Source organism: Haemaphysalis longicornis, unplaced genomic scaffold (assembly GCF_048455015.1).
Source record: "Haemaphysalis longicornis isolate Haplotype H1 unplaced genomic scaffold, Haemaphysalis longicornis Haplotype H1 scaffold_3, whole genome shotgun sequence".
Classification (NCBI taxonomy): Eukaryota; Metazoa; Arthropoda; class Arachnida; order Ixodida; family Ixodidae; genus Haemaphysalis; species Haemaphysalis longicornis.
The window spans coordinates 98,936,624-98,958,296 of NW_027526335.1; the positions used below are offsets into that span (position 1 = coordinate 98,936,624).

At 49.1% G+C, this 21,673-nt stretch overlaps 2 protein-coding genes across 2 annotated transcripts in view; one reads left to right on the top strand and one right to left on the bottom strand.

Annotated features, from left to right (window-relative positions):
- LOC144174925 (KICSTOR subunit 2-like) overlaps positions 1–15,497 on the bottom strand; it is a 43,664-nt gene extending 28,167 nt beyond the window's left edge. Inside the window, exons 1-5 of the mRNA XM_077703913.1 lie at positions 15,253–15,497; positions 15,036–15,179; positions 5,764–6,065; positions 4,215–4,352; positions 1,211–1,349 (exon numbers count right to left, since the gene is read on the bottom strand). Of these exons, the coding sequence (XP_077560039.1) occupies positions 1,211–1,349; positions 4,215–4,352; positions 5,764–6,065; positions 15,036–15,179; positions 15,253–15,351 (822 nt within the window). The 5' untranslated portion in view covers positions 15,352–15,497. The remainder of the gene's footprint in view (positions 1–1,210; positions 1,350–4,214; positions 4,353–5,763; positions 6,066–15,035; positions 15,180–15,252) is intronic.
- Positions 15,498–15,615: 118 nt separating this feature from the next.
- LOC144174924 (uncharacterized) lies at positions 15,616–21,366 on the top strand. The gene is made up of 3 exons (XM_077703912.1): positions 15,616–15,814; positions 16,042–17,281; positions 19,562–21,366. The coding sequence occupies exons 1-3, from the start codon at positions 15,811–15,813 to the stop codon at positions 20,499–20,501; spliced, it is 2,184 nt and encodes a 727-aa protein (XP_077560038.1). The 5' UTR covers positions 15,616–15,810; the 3' UTR covers positions 20,502–21,366.
- Positions 21,367–21,673: the final 307 nt, after the last annotated feature.

The following is a 21,673-nucleotide window of genomic DNA, read 5'->3' on the forward strand; positions in this document are numbered from 1 at the left end:
TGGTATTGGTAAGGAATACCTAGGCACAGGACTTTGTAAGGAATACCTAGGTCTCAAGGAAAAGAGCAGCAGCAGACAGAAAACTACGCGAGAAAATGAGATACAAGTGCACTGGGGAGTCAAAATAGAATTCGAATGATGCAGGGCTGAAGCCCTAGAAGTCCGGAGAGACGTATTCATCCTGCCTTGGACGTTCACAGCCGGTGCTGGTGATAATGGAAATGCCTGAGTAAAATCTGGCGGCATCACACAGTAACACAAAACACTCCAAATGCTGCTCGTACACAAAACCGCGCCGACACCTAACAACGGGCAACAGGTGGCCATCAGCTAGATGCAGAAGAAGGGGCCAGAAAGAAAAAACACAACTTTGGCTAAATAAAAAGACTTTCTCCCAAAAAGAATTACATTAATTTTTACCCCGAACTTGAAATCAAGATGGTCAAGCGCACATATGAAGCCGTGGCAACTGCCCAGCCAATTTTTTTCTTCTCTCTATTGCTCTACGACAACACAGTGATTTCTCTATGACATCACAGAATCGCGTTTGTGCAATCGGTGGCCACCGATGTGAGCCAGTGCCAAAAACCATGACTGGGCGATTGTAGCGGGGCCTCTATAGTTCCGTTTGACCATACCATCTGAATGCTAATGTGCAGATAACACACTGATACTGACTGCGTTCTCAGTACCGGCTTCTGTAGCGTCACTGCTCCCCATATTCTGTCAGTGTAGCAAGAAATGTGGAACAGTTTCAATACTGAAGAAGTGCAGCTTGCTGGGCCAGTTGGTACACATTGACGGATGGGAAGCCAGCGAAAAAAGGACACAAAACACAAGGAGAGACGAAATGACACAACGCTGGGACAAGCATTGTGTTGTTTTGTCTCTCCTTGTGTTTTGTGTAGGACGCGAAACACAAGGAGAGATGAAACAACACAACGCCAGCGTTGTGTTGTTTTGTCGCTTCTTGTGATTTGCATCCTTTTTTCGCTGGTTTCCCATCCGTCAATATGTTGCAATACTTCTTTCATTTTTTTTTTTTCTGTTAAAAAGAAACATCTTTCACGGCTGGAACGGAACTTAGTGGGTTGATGAAGGGTAGATTTACTTTTGAAACTGAGAAAGGTCATATTTGGTCTTAGTGGACCCTTGAACACCGTTTGTTCCAGCGCATGCCACATGAGTTGCCTCCAGTTGTAGCGCATACCTCAGGCAGCTGTAGGCTGGCGTTCCACTCGCCCAGCCTGGCGTGTGCCTCCTTGAGGTGCAGCAGGGCCTGCAGGAACTGCCACTGGGAGAGCAGCACTTGGGCCTCCATCAGGTGCTGCAGCGTCTCCAGCTCCGTGCTGTATGGAAAGGAGGGGTGGGGGTTACAGATATGGCCCATTTGGAAAGAAAAAAAGAATGAAGAAAAAAAGGAGATTGAGACGTTAGGCTAAGAACGCCTGTTGTGCAACGAGGCGGTTGTGCACAGCCCTATTATCGTCATGACATTCAAGTTAACAAATCTCCTACTGGAATTCCCGTCATGCAACGGGACTGCAGTTGTAAATGACAAAATACACATCTGAAATCTGTATAATTCTCCTGATTTTCCAGATCCCTCTCAGCGAGTGTGCAAAATTCCTAAACTATATGCCATATTTTTCATACTGCCAAGGCAGCATTTTGATATAAGGGAAGCTGTATGTTGTCATCATGGTCGCCTTGAAGGGAACCTGCAGCACTCTTTCAACTGTTTTCTAAATTTTTAATGCTTTCAGAATGTAGTCAACAAATGCAACCAGTACTTGGAATTGGGTCACAAAGTACCTCAGCCAGGAATTTTTGCTCTACACCCATTAGGTAACTTACAAACTTGCTTCCTATCTCTTCCCCGGTCCTGACGTTCTTCGAGTGCAAGAATGACATCATTAGAGTAGTGTATCGGCTATAGGCAGGCCTTCCTTCAGTTGCAGCAACGAATGCATTCGATAACCGCTTTAAAACAAATCCACAAAAGCAAAGCAGAAACGGAAGGCTGATCTGCTGCGAGGAGAAAATAACGCGGTGTCACTCACCACTGACGATAACTATAGCTTTCGCAATGCTTCCAGACGTGAAGGAAAGAGAAAGCGTTCACCGGAAGTATTGCAGAGCCTCTTTAAAATGCCCTAAAATTAAGAGAACAGTCGAGCCCGCTTATAACGAACACATTGGGAAACTGAAACCAGTTCCTTATATCCACTTTTCGCTACATCTGGAGACAAAATCTATGTATACAAATGCTAATGGGAAATGAAGGTTTGTTCGCTATAGCCGCTATTTTGTTAAAACAGGGTTCGCTATAAGTGGGCTATACTGTAGGGCCCACAAAAAGAAAGAAAAAGAGAGAGAAAAAAAAAGATATGTGTAAAAAATTGGCCGCTATCTGCTCCTTTCGTTGCAAATGTCGACAAAAGACGATAGTCTTTATCGACTTTTGCCAATAAATGCCTCCCTTCGCTTTCCCGCTCACATATCATGTTGTTCGTCTAGAGTCGCGCTCCTCCCAAGGTAAAGATGCCAAACGTTTGCCTAAATCATTTTAAATTTACCACTGCTCCAGGCCCGGTGCCTCGATGCCAACGCTGCCGTACGGCGGAGACGCGCGTGAATCGAGGCGCCCTACTTCAACGTGGATAGAACCATGTTTAGAGCCCCTTACTTTTTGCGGTGGAACATTTCAAATTCTGCAATTCTAGATAGGGGAATCTGCAAAATTCCGCGACAACATTGAAACAGCATAAGGTATATGTAACAGTTCATTTATTAGACACTTCAGACTCCTAACGTGCTAGATTTTATTTACAACTGAAGGAAGCTGTTGTGGCTGAGCATCTGGTGATGCTTTGTGCTTTCTTCACCAAGAGAATGGCGCTTGGGAGGCACGATGTCACCATAGCGACTGAATGACCGACAGGTATTTAAGGGCAATGGAAGAAAGTGTTGGAGTCAGGTGTTCCGTCTCAGCCCAGAAAACCACCTTCACCTGGCTTTTCTTGTTTAGAAAGAAATTGTGCCAAATCCCTGTCACTAGACTTGAGATCTTGGGCAGACTTCAGGTACACTTGCCATTCAGCAGCTAGGGCTATAAATCCAGGAACGGCCCCAAACTCTGATCTCTTCTCTGAGAGACACCCAACTTGCTGGGGATCCAAGTACCTCACACTCTTGGAGAACTTCCAAGTGTCAGAGTTCTCCAAGTATACTAGCGCCTTGCTAGCCACTTTTCTCATTGCACCCTTCATTTGTTTGCAATCTGACCGGCCTTGTCCTGTGCAATGTTCTCTTTCTGTGGCTATGGCTAAGCCCCGTGATTCGGGTGGAGGCTGCGCCACCTAGCCACTTTTATTATTTGATAAGGTAGGAATACGCAGATGCAAATTTAAATTTGCAACAGTAAAAATGTTGCAGACAATAGAAACCATTTTGCTATTACTTTTCCGCCATATTTCACCGAATATATCGTTTTGAAGACGTAGCGCCACACTTTTAACCGTTGTTTTGGAATTCCGCGAAAACACTTTAATTCCGCGATTTTTTGCGGAATTGCGGAAAGCTAGGGGCTCTAACCATGTTGCCCTACTCCACGTGCGTTCTAAGTAGAACGTGGAACCCATCTAGTGGAACCTTTCGTCCCTGTTGCCGGTTGATTTCTTAAAATGGCGCCAGAAGCTATAGTGGCACGGGCGACAGCAGGCGACGGCGGAGTGAATTTTTTTTCTGCAGTTGATGAAGTCTCGAACTTCGCAAAAATGAAGCATGTATGATTGTTTATAAAGGAACACTGCAAATATCACTTCCGTATTAATTTGTTGTCTTATATTTGCATAATGTCTTGTTCTTCTTCAACAATGTTGACAAGTATGAACAATACACTGGACTTACACAAGTAGATTTAGCTGTGACTATATAAAACTATTGCACAGGCCTTGTTTTACTTTGGCCGGGTGGCTGAATCGAGTCACAGACAGACAGACAGACAGACAGATAGACAGACAGACAGACAGACAGACAGACAGACAAACAGACATACAGACAGACCAAAATTTCTGGGTTTAAGTAGCCCAAGAAAGACTATAGTCTTTAACAACTACATGCTCAGTCATCCTGCAGTCAACGAGCAAGCACAGAGGAATAATCATTTTTTAGCACCCGATAGCCCACGGTACTCCAACAAAAAAACTCACGTGAATGACGACTTCAGTGGAGTGAGTATGGGATGATGAAAGAGCCTCTGGTTATGATGTATAATGTCGCCCAGTGTGCAGGAGAGGTCCTTAAACTTCATCATTTTCCCAGCACTCAATGAGTACAGCTTGTCATAGCTGCACTGGAGGTCAAGGGATCTATTTACCGCAAGTTTCTTTTTTTTTCCTTTATCGCAAGATACGATGCATAATTTGTCCATACTGCGTACGTAATGTCAGAGCAAACTTTTATCATCCTTACCATCCTGACTCACTCTTCCTTTAACCGGATGCATGCATACACCAATTATGTAATTGTCATCATATTCATCATCATCATCATCAGGCTGTTTGTGTCTACCGCAGGATGAAAGTCTTCCCCATGCCCCTCAAGCCATTCCTGTCTTGTGATGCCCCAGCTCATTCTTTACCCTCCAAATTTTCTGATTTCCCCTCCCCCCTGCATTGAGTTAGTGGCCCTCCTCTACTTCTACATGATGTCATGCTGCACAAATTGGCTGCTACAAATACCATATGACAATCAATTCCCGCAACAGAAAAATCCATCCTGAATATTTTACAAGACCATTCCACATACATCAGGATAAAACAATAGAAGTATAAGTACGTACATGGATAAGTATCGTGGCTCTCTAAACAGCCATCTTGTTATCCTAGAGTTTAACATCGAGCCTCATAGCATGGATAACTGTTTCTTGCTCCTCCGCTCGAGATCTGTTCACTGCTTGAACTGATCAAGCAAAAGTAAAGTAAAGTGAAGTAAAGGAAGGAAGGAACGAAGGAAGGAAGGAAGGAAGGAAGGAAGGAACAGTACAGGAAAGGCCGGAAAGTTAACCAGGGAACTGTTCGGTCGGCTACCCTACACATGGGTATGAGGACAGGGGGATCAAAAGGGAGAGAAAGGACATAAACAAAAGAGAGAATGAGGGAAAAAAATAAGACAAAAATCTGGGAGGGGAAATGGTAAGCACGAAAACAAAACCCTTGATGAAAACAAAAAAAAAAGCATAAAAATAAGCAGGTAAACTGACAACATTGGCAAATCGAGGATGCTGCACATTGGTAAACGTCCCTACAACCGGCATGTACGGAAAGAACTGGGTCAATCAATATTACCAATTGCGAAATTCCCTATAGGTTTAAAGTATCAAAAACTGTTCTGTAATCGGCCCCCTTGCACTAGAGGCAAACAGGGGCAAGTTGACCAGCCTGCCATCTGTTCGCAGAAAGTCAAAGTACTAGTAGGTACTCAAAAGCTTCCGGCTGCTGCCATAAGACATAAAAAAAAAAAAACCATAGAAACATAAGTAAACATTACCTAATTTAGTGTTTCCTAATTTGAAAAGCAAGCTTTATTTCATTAAGTTGTGTTATAATGAAAATAAGCAAAGTCCAGTTTTTGTCTCCTAGGTGTCATGCCAATACACTTGCCCCCCAGCTTCAATACAGTAAAGGTGCCCCTGCTTCCCAAATTCTGAAGCGGAGTTTCGCAACTGGTGCACAGTGAAGAACCCTGAGGAAAGGATACAAGTCCATGGCTCTTATTCGGGCCAGCACAAAGGAAAGCAGCTGGCCACACAGGTGACTCAGGAAGGCATCGAGCATCGGCGCCGGAGGCGACTGAGACACATACGACGATCCACTCTGGTAGGAGCCGACGACGGCAACCGGACTCATCGAGCTCAGGGACATGGCCGATGGCGAAGGCGACACCATTGGCGAGCAGCTTGAAGGAGACGGACTGCAGGAAATCGGTGTGGAGCAGGAGGCCTGGTCCTTGAGGCGTTGGAACTCGAGCCGAAGTGCCTCATACACCGACTTCAAAGAGGTCTGTTGGAAGATTTGGAGAGTAGAATGCACATATTAGAGGGGCAGTAGGGTGATAAAAGTGCTTTGCTGCTGAAAGGGAGCTTTCAACACTCGAATGAAATGTACACAGAAGGCAAAAATGTGCTGTTCAAGCTATGCAAGTGTGAATTCCACAGTTTTACCATCACGAAAGCGGTGAAGCCAACTCATTCCACGCTGCCAACAAGTCTTGACAAGCCAGAGACTAGCAGGCTTACACCTCAGCTGCTAAAGAGTCATGGACAGCAGCGTGGCAGCTGCAAGAACTGGCGCAATCCAGCTCTAGCCGCAGCATGCTTGGGCCAGTCTCTGCAAACGTCTCCTGTCAGTTGGAATCCTCTTTTCCACCTCACCACAGCATACAACGGCATCTGGGAATGCATCACGAGACCAGTGCAGGGTGTTCTTGTGCTTTTTTAGTGCTGTGCACAAAGCGCTGGAAGGCTGTTTACCGGAGGAACTTTTGTGTATAAATTTTCGCCCTTTGGATAGCCAAGCTAGTTCACTTCGCAGGCTCGACAGCCTCGATTGAGAGTGTTGCTCTGCCCATTAAACTGCCATGCTGTAGGCCCCCCAGCAGGCTGCTGTTCTTCTATCATCGCTATTGTTGTAGTGCCATGGTTTAGTTCTGCTCACAGCTCTTCGTTGTTCGAAATGGTGGCAGCTCTCCTGCTCACCGCTCGTTCTACACGCTACCACTACATGATAGATGCGACGGAGCTCAGTTCACCAATGTTCAGACTGCTTCCACGCATCATTCCAAGCAGCAGAGAAACACAGAATCTTGTAGTGGTCACGTCTAGTGCTCACATACTTTTTGCATTGTCACAGAGGCTTGAAAATATTTCATCAATATGTTACAGCTGTCTGAACATGCAGGTGGCGGCAGTATTCGGCATACCAAAGGCATCACACTAGGTAACCTGCCAGGGTAGGTATGTTTTGACGACGCCAAGAAGGCTCTTACCACCAGCACTTCAGAGGTAAGCAAACCGGACTCTGCTGCTTGTATGGCATCGTGCACAAACTGCGCGACATTAATGATACTGTACGGGGCTGCAGTGTCGGCAAATACGCACAGTGCTAAAGCCAGCCATCTGCGGCTATGGCGAATTATCTGGACAGTTTCAGCTGCGTTCGAATAACCCCAAGTACAGGCGGTCACAGAATAAACTGGACCAAGCGAGCGGTGCGCGAATACTATCGGCGCGACACCTTCCGGCCCAGCGCTTGCTGTCGAGATAGCGGAGGGCGCATGCGTGTCCCTCCCTATAGTTTGTGCATGTCAGTTTCCTTGACTGCGGCTGCAGCACTCCGTTCCTCTCGAATGCGACGCGCGGCGACGCCTAGCGCGGCTCGCCTACCGAGCGGCGTGATGCTTGGCAGCAGCCGGCAGCGTGCGCCATGCGCTGATGCCGCGTAAATGTGCGTTCATCTGAGAATGTTTGTTCGGCGCTCTTTTTATCATCTTATTGACTGGAACGCAAACTGGCGTTGAAGAAAGGCTGCGATAAAGATTCACACATGACTAAAACAGTGCTGGTCGTTATGCGACGAACACAGTCGATAGCAAGAACTGAATACAGCGAAGGTTTATTCGGTTCGGAACAAAAAAAAACATCGGTGATTGTCCGAGTGGTTCCCCTTATTAATTTTGTGTGAAGTTTCCGTCGCTTTTGATAACTTCACGAATGCGTCGAGGGAGCGACTCATAAAGCGACTTTATGATTTCGGGACGGGAGCGCAGGCGTCCCCATTCATCTTCCACTGCCTGCCACAACTCGTCCGCCGTGCGACCGCAGTCATTTCGTTTGCCGAGATTCATCTTCATAATCCCCCACACATTTTCTATCGGATTAAGGTCTGCCCCGCACGGAGGCCACCGAAGCTGTCGCACCGCGTGGTCCTCGAGCAGTGAGCTCACGGCTCGTGCGGTGAAGACAGGGGTTCGGTCCTGTTGCAGGATGAAGCACCCGTCCAGGACGTAGGGGAGCAGACTTGTCGAAATGATATTACAGCACTGGGAACCGTTGAATGGCCCAGAAATTCTGACGAGGGGTCCCAGGCCGTCCGCACTCATTGCGCCCCATACGCTGACGGAGCACCTCCCACTGGAAAGGACACTTTGGATGTAGCCGGGCTGGTATCTAAATACCATTGGGCTAAATACAGAAATACATTCAGGAAAGATATCTCCGAGGAAAGATATTTCGAAGATGTTCGGAGGGTATACCAGATAAATCAATCAAAGGAAATTCGCCGTGTTCGATAGTTTACATCGATTGAAATTACTGGTACATTTTTTTAGCGGGAGGCTGCACCCCCACTGCCACGTAGGCGAACAGTATCCTGTATAAAACTATGCACCAATTTCATCCTCTTTCCACATCGGGAATTACAAAAGCCCCGTTAGCCGATGCGGGTTACCTGAAGTGTTTCGTAAAAAAACAGCGACAAGAAACGCTTAACAAACGGTGCTTATAAAACTACGATTAAAACGTTTCAAATGAACCCAGCTGAATAAAATTTACAGGGACATTGTATATCGGTTGCTCCGAAATATAGTTATTAACAGGTAGTTATGCATTGCTAGACTTAACAACTACGCTTAGCGTTGCACTGGGGACCCCCGAAGGAATGCTCAGCAATTCTCACATTAAACCGTGCTCCCGATTTGACCTCTGACACATTAAATTGAGAACGACTCAGCGTGCAATGGAGCGGAAAATGACAGGTGTAACATTAAGGGACAAGAAGAGAGCGGAGTGGGTCAGGGAACAAACACGTGTTAAGGACATATTAGTAGAGATTAAGAAAAAGAAATGGACGTGGGCAGGGCATGTAATGCGAAGGCAAGATAACCGCTGGTCATTAACGGTAACAGAGTGGATCCCTAGAGAAGGCAAGCGTTGCAGGGGGCGGCAGAAAGTTAGATGGGCAGATGAGATCAAGAAGTTTGCGGGGATAACTTGGTCGCAGTTGGCACAGGACCGAGGTAATTGGAGAATAATGAGAGAGGCCTTTGCCATGCAGTGGGCGTAGATAGGCTGATGATGATGATGATGACTGCAGTAGTTTATATATCATCTAGAATGCACATTACCAGCTACGTTTCACAGTTTAGTTTCGTACCTGCAGCTCACCGGACGCCAAACACGCCACTGTTGATCCCAGCGAGTGGAGAAAGTCGATTCGTCTGTGAATATAACTTCCTTCCACTCGTCCGTTGTCCACCGCTCCACTGCCCGGGCGAACTCCAGCCTTTCCAGCCTCTGGCGGTCCGTCACGCGCGGTTTCTGCGCTGCCACGCAACTCCCGAGTCCCGCCTCCTTCAGTCGTCTTCGAATTGTCTCGCAAGAGACATTCAATGACATCTCCTGTCGAATTTCTTTTGCAGACAGGAGGGGATCTGCCACAGCGGCTGCGACAATCAGTAGTTCCTGCTCCTCACTGGTGACTTTAGGCCGCCCGCTGCGCTCTGCGTCAATGAGTCTGCCCTGATCATCGCGGTAAGCTTGAATAATGCGGCTTACAGAAGTCCTAGACCTCCCGGTTAGGTGGCAACTTTCCCACTGAGTAGTCCCTTCGATGAAAAGTCGCACGATGTGCCTCCGTTGCTCGATCGGGACGCGGGACGGCATTCTTCACGAATATGACCATGCAGGACGAGTTACGTGCTTTATATGCTTCATAGCTATCACTGTCCAATGGGTGACATGGAAGGAAACGCCTCATTGCTTTTCGATAGCAATTCACTCACACCGACAGCTGTGTATTTCGGTCTATTTTTACGAAACGAATAAACTGTTTTCTTCCAACTTTCTTCCCTACCCCCATCTTTAAACCGCCTCTCATATGCCGCACGGGAAAAACTCGAAATTAAAAAAAAAAACATCGCTGTTTTTAGTTCTATCAACTGTGTGTTTGTCGCATAATGACCAGCACTGGTTCAGTCATGTGTGAATCTTTATCGCAGCCTTTCTTCAACGCCAGTTTGCGTTTCAGTCAATAAAATGATAGAAAGAGCGCCGAACGAACATTCTCAGATGAACGCACAGTTACGCGGCATCAGCGCTGTGGGAACGCGACCTTAGCGCGTTCCCTTTGGTTCGGCTTCGCCACACCGCTTGCTCCTCGCGGGAACTTGCTCGGCAAGACGTCGGCGAGGGGGATCTACCTCCTCGCCGTAGGAGTGTCTTTAAGCCGGCGAGCGCGTGCGGGATGCGAGCTGCGGGGGGGGAGTTGGAGCTCGGGAAGCGAGGCGAGAGGACGTGCCTAGCGACCTCCTTCCTTCGAGGATCGGGCAAAAAGGAGGGCGACAATGGCTGCCATCGGTGTCCCAGCGAGGCAAACGCGAGCGCGCTGAGGCGGCGCCCCGGCGATGACTGTTGTCGCGGTGAGTCGAACCTCTCGATTCCCTTAAATTGCCCGGGCGAGGAACTAGATCCTCGCCGTCAACCAGCTAGCCTGCATGCTCTTTGAATGTTTATTATCCTGTAATAAATGTCAATGAGCGAAAACACTTGTCGCTTCCTTTGTTCCGTCGAGCCACGGCCCGCCGCGGCTGGCGCGGTACAGCGCGCAGCCGCGGGGTGGGGGCAGATAGCTTGCTAGCTGGACGAAACGAGAAGACGGAGACGGATTAGTCTCTCTCGTCGCCGGTTTTGCTATTGCAGGGAAAAGTAAACCAATCTACTTAAACCCATCTATAATCCCACATCTGGCGCATCAACGTGGGGCTGGCTCTCGGAACATGGAACATGTCTTTGTTCGGTGTGAGAAAAGTTCTTGGTCCGAACCTGACAAGTGTTACTGCTAGCGTGAATCAGATCGCTAGCGGAGGCAGGCGTACTTTCTTGAGAGCGGAGTGAACGTTGCTACATTGTGCTAGAACATGTGAACACCGAGTTTTCTCAGTGCGCCGTTTAGGCGGGACGTTTCTGCCGCGGCAAATTGAGGCACTGAAATTCTTGAAGTCCAGCACCCATGACGCGCTAGGGCATAAGGTCCGCGCTGTAATTGCAAGCCCGAAGTGAGCGAGTACGGAAGCTGCGTTGTTTGGCCCGATTTTCTTTTTCTCTGCTGTCTCTTTTATCGACTCCGGGAGTCGGGGCTCTTCGAGCCGTGTGGCCAGGGGCCACGGGTGCCGTATGGGCTGTCTGGTATTGCGGCTCCGCACCGGGCGTTCCGACATCGCAAGACGCGATGGGCGCCGCCGCTCATTAAGCTGTTTGTGTTGCAGCGAGCGGGTAGGGCCGACGACAAAGCCGATGTCTCCTTCACGGCTGTGCGAATGGGGCAGTAGAGCAAGCCTCTGGGTTGCCGGTCGTTGTCAAAGATGCGTGTTGCCCGAAGGCTTTTCGGAGCCGGCACCGCGTGGGAGAGGGCACGACCGAGGAGGACGTGGCTCGGTAGCAGACGGACGGGAAACGGCCCCTCTTCTCCACTGAATGACGGGGTGCGTGTCGTCGGAATGCTTGTTTTAAGTGGTTCTGCACGTAGCGGGGGAAAAAATCTCCTTCGCCTCGAGAAAGTGAGTTTTTGTGCGCTGTCGGAAACCGTCTTTTGACAGCCGCAATTGTTTAGCGTCGTGCCACGCGGCCGATGCTGAGGAATAGCATTTCTTCCTTGTCTGACTTCATGGCTTGCGGGAATGCCGATGTGATACGCAATGCGAGTTGAGTCACCCAGGCTTGCTTGCTACGCGATGTCTGTGATGCCACCTGCTGCTCCGGGTCGGCGAGCGTTCGAGAGCTGGGGACCACTGGCGGCTGCCCTGGCGTGGCAGCTACTTGGAGGCGGCCTAGACGCGGCGCCGTGGGAGCTCCCTACGGCTGGTGTCTTCCTCCATGGAGGGCGTGTTGGTGCGGGCGGCGCCGTCGTGTGCTTCATGGCTTGGCGTCACTTCGGTGCTGGGCCGCACTTTGCGGTCGGGAGGCTCCTGGGCCTGCTGATACGTCCTCGGCGAATCCTGGCTGAGAGCAGCGGCTGTACGGCGGTCATCTGTCAGCGCAGTCGCTACACTTGCTCGGGCTGGCTTCAGCCCTACCCTTCGAAACCCTGGCCTGCTGTCTTCGGCCAGGGCCGGACGGAACCTGCTGATAATCACCACCGACTGACAAGAGCGGCAGTACGAGCAACGATGCTCGCGTTGGCCGGAGCTGTGTGCTGCGCTACGTCGAACCTATGGCTGAGAACTCTGCGGTCCCCGTTGCATTTGGCCAGCTGATGTCTTCTCAGCGGGTCTTGACGAAAGCAGCCCCGGACACAGCCGTCTACGACGAGACTGCATCTGTGCTTGGCATGCCTGTTCGAGCCAACGTGTGCACCGTCACCTCAGAGCTGTTACCTGCGACACCTGAGCGTTAGATTGTGCATGGGCGTAAGATTGTGCATGCGGCTGACGATGCCTGTTTGACGACGGCGAGTGCAAGGACGGCTACTGCGTGGGGCAAACCTTCATGCTTTGTTTAATGTGATGAACATTGCGTCTAGATGTCCCTGCGTGCTATTCTTTCCACCGTACGGAAACGTTTAAGGTTGGAGGGATGTGGGAACGCGACCTTAGCGCGTTCCCTTTGGTTCGGCTTCGCCACACCGCTTGCTCCTCGCGGGAACTTGCTCGGCAAGACGTCGGCGAGGGGGATCTACCTCCTCGCCGTAGGAGTGTCTTTAAGCCGGCGAGCGCGTGCGGGATGCGAGCTGCGGGGGGGGAGTTGGAGCTCGGGAAGCGAGGCGAGAGGACGTGCCTAGCGACCTCCTTCCTTCGAGGATCGGGCAAAAAGGAGGGTGACAATGGCTGCCATCGGTGTCCCAGCGAGGCAAACGCGAGCGCGCTGAGGCGGCGCCCCGGCGATGACTGTTGTCGCGGTGAGTCGAACCTCTCGATTCCCTTAAATTGCCCGGGCGAGGAACTAGATCCTCGCCGTCAACCAGCTAGCCTGCATGCTCTTTGAATGTTTATTATCCTGTAATAAATGTCAATGAGCGAAAACACTTGTCGCTTCCTTTGTTCCGTCGAGCCACGGCCCGCCGCGGCTGGCGCGGTACAGCGCGCAGCCGCGGGGTGGGGGCAGATAGCTTGCTAGCTGGACGAAACGAGAAGACGGAGACGGATTAGTCTCTCTCGTCGCCGGTTTTGCTATTGCAGGGAAAAGTAAACCAATCTACTTAAACCCATCTATAATCCCACAGCGCATGGCGCACGCTGCCGGCTGCTGACATGCATCACGCCCGGTCGGTAGGCGCGCCGCGCAAGGCGCCGCCGCGCGTCGCATTGGAGAGGATCAAAGTGCTGCAGCCGAAATCAAGGAAACTGACATGCACAAACTCTAGGGAGGGACACGCATGCGCCTTCCGCTATCTCGACAGCAGGCGCTGGGCCGGAAGGTGTCGCGCCGATAGTATTCGCGCACCGCTCGCTTGGTCCGGTTTATTCTGTGACCGCCTGTACATTAATGCCACGCTGCAGCACCGGTCCTTCAAGGATACCAACTCTTGATAAAAGTACAGGAAAAATATCCACTGGGGTGACGGCTTCCAGCAAAATACCTTCGCCCTTAATTTGCAGCACACATTGGTAAAATAGTACAGGCAAATCAGAGAGTCTACTCAGTACAGCTCCTGATTTTTGGGACATAATACAGCATTGTCTTTTCTTTTTAAAGCGAAGCTTTTTCCTCTACCACCCAAGGGTTCTGTCGCAACTGTTGGTGTCAACAGAAAACTGCTGCGAACCAATAAAAATAGTTACTGGCACCACCAGGAATCGAGCCTGGAACAACTAGATAGAGAAAAGGAGCGAGAGCCCACGCGGAGACGGGGGAGACAGACGGTGCACTCACTGAGCAAATATGCAGGTTTAATCCCCTGTGTTCTCGATGAATGCCACGTTATAGCGTCACGCGACCGCGCGCAGCTGTGCGCTCCACCCACGGCACATGTAGCGGCCGTGTGTGCGCCTTGCGCATGCGCTAGGAGTCATAAAAATTAAAGGAAGCTCACACCAACGCATGGCATCTAACTTCGGCAACGGTCTAATTAGTGTCGCATGATGGCCGCCATGGGAGCAGTCATAGTTCATTTTACCCAAACGGACCAACCGCTTCTGCTCACTGAGTAGCCAGATGACGCTGGCTAGTTAGTGAGCGGAAGCGGTTTGGCCGGTTGCGTCGAATCAAGACATACTGCTCCAATCCAGGGCAGCGATCCTCGCTGGTGTTGTTTCGCAACTGCAAGTGATCAGTCTGCCTGGATTGGAGCAGTATGTCTTGATTCGACGCAACCGGCCAAACCGCTTCCGCTCACTATCTAGCCAGCGTCACTATAAATAATTAACAGTGACTCTGGCTACCCAGAGAGCTGAACCGGTTGGTACATTTGGGTGAAATGAACTATGAGTGCTCCTGTAGCGGCCATCATGCGACACTAATTAGACCGTTGCCTCGAACTTCTCCGTCCCTGCCGCGGATCTCGTCGCCTCCGTCGGCGGCGGCAGAGACGGAGGTGAAGCGACACCCGGTTTGAGCTTCCTTTAATTTTATAAAAAGAAAGTTTCCACTCAAGTGTTTCACCAATGCAACTCAACCAACCACCGTTCATGAATCATGCATTGATTTAACCTTAGCAAAAAAATAACTCTGAAGTAATAAAAGGTGTGCTTAAGCTTGCACTTCACTTTTCTCTGGTTTCCCTCTTCGTAGAGTCACGTGTGTTAATTCAGGTGACGCTTCATGAGTAATCGTTGTGGGTGTCGTTTACAGCCCCGCTTCCAACCCCCTTCACGGGGTAGATTTGCGAGTATGTTTTTTTTTTTTTTCCGACACTTATTTCATGTCATTTTTTCTTCTGATTGGTGTCATTGAAACGCCAAATGTGCGTTTCATTTTACTGAGCAACACTTTCTGTCAAACATGGAAATTTAAATAAATATCGTTAACGCAAAGAACTCACGTCCTTCCGGAGAAAGCTTTTGGGAGCGAGGTATTGCAGAGACATGTACAACTTTTCCGCAAGGGACATTTGCGACAGCGCTGTGAGCACGCTGCTGAACAGGTAGTTGGCGCCTGTTTTGCACAAGCCATCGCGTTCTTTTTCCTGGAAGGAAACAAAACGTGCGCATTAGTTGCGTTGACAAACTTTTGGGAGCACAATGAGAATGTGTACTCACGACGATCTCCTTCGCTTTGTCGTAGTTAAAGTGACCAATGTTGGAAAAATAGAGTTCTAACACTCTCTGTTCTTTGACCAGAAAATCGTCACACTCCATGTCTTAATGGGCGCATAACAGCACTGCGATGAAGTTGCTCAAGGGTTTTTTGACGCGCCGAAAGGGATCCAAAACACAGGCGATGAGAAGAAACAGAAATTGCATCACATGTCAGCTGGAAAACAAAAAATTATATCGCCTTGGCTTGGCTCGGATTCGATGTGGCTGCAGAAATGATCATGAACCTGTTGAAAACTGGTTGGAATGACTGCAGAAGGGTTGCAAACCATGTTCACTCGAAACTTGCAACATTTTCGGTTTTTCGGGTCTCTTTAGGGCCGTAGCTTCGTCGTCAGAGCCAGCGTCTGCAGGAAACAGTGAACTAGAACGCAAAACGCTTCTAGTTCACTGTATCCAGGGCGCTGCCTCGCCCTTTTTTAAGAAAGAAGAAAAAGTGAGGCAAAGCTTCTGACAGTAAATTTTTGCTAGCTCGGCGCCGGCTTCTCGGCGGATCGTCGCATGGGTGAGTGGAACGCACATATGCGCATGTGCTCCAACGCGTGTATCCAAATCCACCGCTGCTGACTGTTGATTTTCCTCTTTATTGCGCACATTTTACGTGGAACTGCTTCACAGTTCAACCGATTGTTCCATTCGCGATCGCAGTGTTCTCTTTGGTTTCAGCGATGTGCTCCAATTGCAACGCATGTTATGTTTATGCCGGTGTCCCTGCTTTTTGTCCCCAAACAGCCCAAGCCGAAGTGTCGCCCGGGTCTGCGCTCAAGTTATATGAACAGCACTGGAGCGAGAAACTTCCATGGCTTGATGTCAAGCGAGGGTGCACGGCGACAACGACCGAAGATGTGTGCTGGCTCTGCGACAGCCTCGGCGCTTGGAACAGCGTCCTAAACGCGCTGCATCTGCACCTACTGGAGGAAAAGCCAGGGAAGCTGTGCCTGTGTACAGTGGGAGGTGGGCGGTCGGTGTTCGACTCGGAGATACCTTACGACAGCCATCTTTCCTTGCAGATTGCCTACAATGCCACGTTCTTCACCACATGGCTTCCTAGAAAGCATCAGTGCGTCGAGGCTGTAAAATTCACGCAATTCCATCCACATGTGCCGCTGGACGGCATTTCTCATTCCATTGACGAGTGTCCTTCTAACCTACGTAGCATCTGCATTAATGGGTTACCAGAATTGTATGATTGGAGCGCGGTCCTCGATGCTCTGGGACCTGTCAAAGAACTCGAGAGTCTTGCAGTCACAGCGCTCGTACTGAGCGCCAAATTGGCTTTAAAGCTTGCCGAACTACTTTCGGCCAACGCTGCTTCCGTTACAGCGATTACTTTTTCGAACGTCCGCCTCGACCAAAGTGCCTTTGACGGCTTGATGAGCGGCATATCCAAGTGCGGTAGGGTTGAGAAGCTGACACTAACGTTTTTTCTGAATCCTCCGTGGTGCAAGCTCCCTGGGTGCAAGCTCTTGGCTGGCATGCTACGAATGACGGAGAACTTGCAAGAGCTTTGCCTGGACTTCAAGGAAGTGAGTGAAGGAGTGCTAGCGGCAGTTGCCAGTCTGTTGAGGAAGAGCACAACCCTTGTGGATCTTTCCTGCCATGTGTGCACGCATGCTTCCATGAAGAATATTCTGGCGGCAATTCCAAATAACACCACGTTGAAACGGCTCGTATTGGTCGGTTACGAGTTCGACACAGCGTACCGCAATTCACTTGGAACGCCATTGCTGACATCCCTACTTTCCAAGAACAGAGGGCTGCGTTCACTGACTTTCCGAGCCTGCGCAATTGATTTCCGTACCTTGGATTTCATTGCGGAGGGGCTGGTGCAGAACGACACCCTGGAGTACATCGACGTGTCTGAGAGCGATCTGTGCTTTCTTGGTGTTGAAGCCCTCGTCTATGCCCTGGACACAAACAAGACACTGCGCACATTGGATATCGGCTATGTGGAATCCACGCTCCTTGAGCGGTATGGTTACACTTTTCGCACAGAGACCTTGCGCGCTTAACAGGTTCCTGAAAGCGGGTTTTAAAATGATAAATGGAGTAGCACAGTCCCTTAACTTGTGCAGCCATAGGAGTCTAGTGATACGTCTGTGCACGGCAGTGAACTCATGAATTCAACAAGCCCTTGGTTTTTTGTTTTTGTGGCCGTGAAAGCTGGCATCACTTAGAGGCGGGTTGCTACTAGTTGTAAAACTGTGGCCTCTTATGCACTGAGGATAAAGGGAATCTGTGCTGAAAAGAAATATTCGAGGTTCGTTCTACAAAGAGTGTACTTTGTCTCCTTTCTGTTGTCCTCGTTTATCGTCATATTTATTGCTTGTCCAAATAATTCACTTTTTCTTTAGTCCACTTCAAGACAGCACAATTAGCACATTATTCTGCCATGACAATGGCACCGCTGCCTTCACTCTTGGCACTGCACCAACTTAATGCTGAGTTCCATACACCCTCAGTGTCAACATTCGAACTTAGGGTGCGCATGGTCACACGTAAAACTGAATGTCATTGCACTAAAGCAAGTGCGAGTGGTAATGCTTGAGGTAGAGGAGGGTCAATAAGTTATGCTTGATAGCAGACACACTTCAGCCGTGCCACGCACCGACTATACATTTTGCAAACCAGTGAGCACTATGGGAAAGGCATGAAAATTCAAAAACAGGACTAGTGCGGCAATGGGATTCAGTCCCGGTGTTCTTATGTTGGAAGCATATCGGCACAACCTGCTGCATAATTTCCCCATGTTTTCGGTGTTCGATCTTCTAGTGTGGCTTTTCTGGCGCTGCATTTTTGAGCTTAAGTTGTGGAAGTACTCCGGAGGCGCTGTGGCCACAGTTGAAATTACTTTAGCATCCTACCAAATTGCCCCACAAGCAAGCGGCGTGGCTCATTTATGCCAACTCTTTGCACAGCAAATCGGACCTTGGGCTCATTTAGATAAGATTGGTTGATTGATTGTAGGGTTTAACGCGCCTACGCAATGCAGGCGATGAGGCGCGCCGTAGTGGAGGGCTCAGGATTAATTTTGGCCACCTTGGGTTCTTTAACCTGTGCCGAAATCTCGTACACACGGGCGTTTTTGCTTTTCGCCTCCATCAAAAAAGCGGCTGCCGCGGCTGAGAATCGAACTTGCGACCTCGTGCTCAGCAGCGCAATGCCTTAGCCACTGAGCATCCGCGGCAGGTATTTAGATAAGATTGGGCAACCGCCTTTGGTATAATTGGCCAAATGTGCATCAGTGAAAAATGCTTGTCACATTGGTTCTTTTATTGAAAGACATCCAGGTTGAAGCAACTGTTTCTGAAAGCAAGGTGTGGGGTTTTGAGGCAGCCATCTACTTATTAAGAATGTGTGCACGCCTCACAAAGCTTAGGTGCCAGCTATGGTGCGGAATTTATCGGTTTCTCGGCAACTGTAAAAGTAAAGTGACCTTAATATTCCTCGGACCCCAAAGCGGGACGGGGGGCGGGGGAGGCTGAAGGAAGAACGTGGCATCTAGCTTGAAGGGACATTAAGGCTTAATGCAATTTTGTTTTAACTGAAAGATCATTCGTGTCGTAGTTCTTTCGGCCTTTGTTCAGTGAGCAATGCTGCGTTATTTGCTGAATAAGTAAACAAGTACTGAAGCACGTCCACGCACCGTTCGTCAAATACAGAAGGGTGTACTGAACGGTTTGTTGGTGCACTGTAACTTCAAGAAAACAGCTCACACATCGGGACTAAGCAAGAAACACGCAACAGTTTCTTGCTTAGTCTCGTCATGTGCGCTCCTTTGCTGAAGTTCCTCAAACGGTTTCTTTTGACCCTTTCATTCCTCAAGCTTTTCATTAGTGACACTGGGCTTGATACCCATTTTATAGATTTCCTTTTGAAAGTGGGACAAAACACCGTCCCACAGGCAGGCCGGGACAGCGGGACCACAGCCGCAAAAGTGGGATGTCTGGGCACTTTATGTAAAAGTAGAGTTGTTGGCGTGCATGGTCACAAAGCATGCTTGAAACTCCTGTTCTAGTAGGGCTATGAGTAAAGAATTCTATGCAGCTTTCTGGGATAACCTAGCAGTTAATGGAAAATTTGTGACAGTGATCGATGGGACGTTTAGGGAAAGAAGCAACTGCTGTCCTACCATAGGAACAAGTAATACCCTTCGTGACGGGTTTTTGCACAATTGAGCTCGTACAAGCTTCGCTTTTCATGAGCATCCCTTTCCATTATGCAATTACTGATTCAGAAAAACTTTGTGCAGGGTAGTGCTGACGGAGCACCTGATCGAACAGAAGCTCTACGGACGCGTGAGCCTCCGCTGGCGGGAGGTTGACACGTTTGGTCTCAGGGCAGCCTTGCTGGAGCCGGCCGAGTGGTTGACCAGCGTGTACCTCGACCGCAATGAGTTCTGCGACGAGTCCTTCACTGCCCTGTGCTCGGCCCTGTCGTCAAACTGCCACGTTCGGGACCTGACTGTGCACCTGTGGAGCACCGCATCACCGCAAGTGCGGGACCTGCTGCAACAGAACCAATCGCTACGAACCGTCAAGCTGATTGAAGGATACTCCGGATCGGGGATAACCATCGAAGAGGCAGTTGGACTCGGCTCTAACAGGAGCGTTGAGGAACTGTCGTTGGCGTGCACCGAGATAGGCCTAGAGTCTGCGCAGCAGCTTTCGCAGCTGCTCCGATCGAACCAAGCGCTGAGGAAAGTGACAGTCTCGTGTCAGTATGTGCCCAATCCGCAGTGCTTGGCCGTGGTTGCCGAGGGGCTGCTTCAGAACCTGTTCATTACCCACTTCTCACTCGCTCAGGAAAGGGGCATGGACTGCTCTGTTCCGACTATGCTGACGGCTGTGCAGCGTAACGCCACGTCCCTGCACCGTGCTGTCCGTTTCGTGCTGGGGAAGAATAGGGACAAGGTGTGCGCCGAGGCGTTCGAACTGCTCGAGTTCAAGCCGTCCCTGTTGTCTGCGGTGACGTCCAACTCTGCGCTGACCGAAGCTGAGGCGCACAGTGCGGCATGGTCGGCCAGGCGGTTTATCCGACACAATTACCTTCACATTAACCGGGTTGTTCGTGAGCGGGTTGAATGTTACCCGGGAGAGGGCACCCAGATAGATCGGCTCAATGCGGACTGCTGGCTGGTTATTGTGGAGTACTTGAAGGTCTCTGACATAGTTGACAAGCGGCGCTCTTAGAAAATAGTTTTGAACCTGTTTAGGTGGGACTTTTGCGATTTGAAGCTACCCAAATTTTGGGCTGTGCCTCATTTTTTGTCGGCTGCTATTGTGTTTTAATTGGAGGTTTAGTACCCTGACGGTTATCCAAACTCGGGCTGTTCAGCCTTCTCATTAGTTAGAAATTGTGCAGTTTTGTTCATCCAGCTTTATGTCCTGTTATTTTAAAAGTCACTTAATTAGAGCAGTGTTTTTCCTTTCTGATTTATGGGGAGTATTTGGGCAAGACTTGCGTTATCTCTGCTAGTCATCAGTTGATGTCCAGAATATGCAATGGAAGTAGAATGTGGACAGTAACTGGCATACAAGTACTGAATGCGGAAAAGAAATGAAGAAATCCTGAGCAACACAGCTCCAATCCCATGAAGAGGGAAGTGCAGCAGCATACAAATTTTACACCACCAAAAAAATACGAGTATTGGTATTAGAGGGGAATGCAAAGAACAACTTTTCCATTAAAAAATTTACTTTGTCTCCAAGTGTTCATGTTCGAATTTGTGCCTTAATATAGTCAATGCATTTCTAACCTATAATATTCCTTGGTGTTTAAACAAACCTGTGGAAAACTGTTCATACTTCCTAGTACTGCTTTGAGTCGCATTGTCATTACGTCTGTTTTTTTATTGAAGCTGCGGTAAACCGAGTCCTTGTAGTGTGTTTAAAACTGCAGGTCGTTATGTGGATTTGTTTCTAGAGGTTGCCATCACAAAGTACCTGAATGACTGTGATATGGTGGCAAAAGTGCCCCACATATGGTCGCGTGCATGCAAGGCCTATTAGTTGTTGAAACAGGTAGTGGTATCGAATAAAACTTGTCACATGTCGATGAATGTGTGTTCATAAAACGTTGATTCTTCACATTAGGCATTTCGAGTAATTTTGGGAGAGTGTGTGATGACACTGTGGACCCCAAGCTCCTATCATTGAAGGGATACTAAAGGCTGAATGAATTTTTCTTTAAACCAAAAAGTCAGACTGTGTATAGGTGTTTATTTTTTTTTTCCACTCAAACAATACTTTTTTTGTTCAGAAATAAATAATTAAGGCGGCCATTTCACTATCGTGCTTCCCCGTCATTTTTATTTGGCACAAAGGGTCATTTTATACATTTAGAGGCGTCCTCCTACTATGTA

What these genes read in the sequence shown, in the direction of transcription:
- LOC144174924 (XM_077703912.1), top strand. An exon ending in GAATCCACGCTCCTTGAGCG is followed by an intron (nt 17,282 to 19,561) that starts GTATGGTTACAC and finishes AACTTTGTGCAG; the next exon opens with GGTAGTGCTGACGGAGCACC.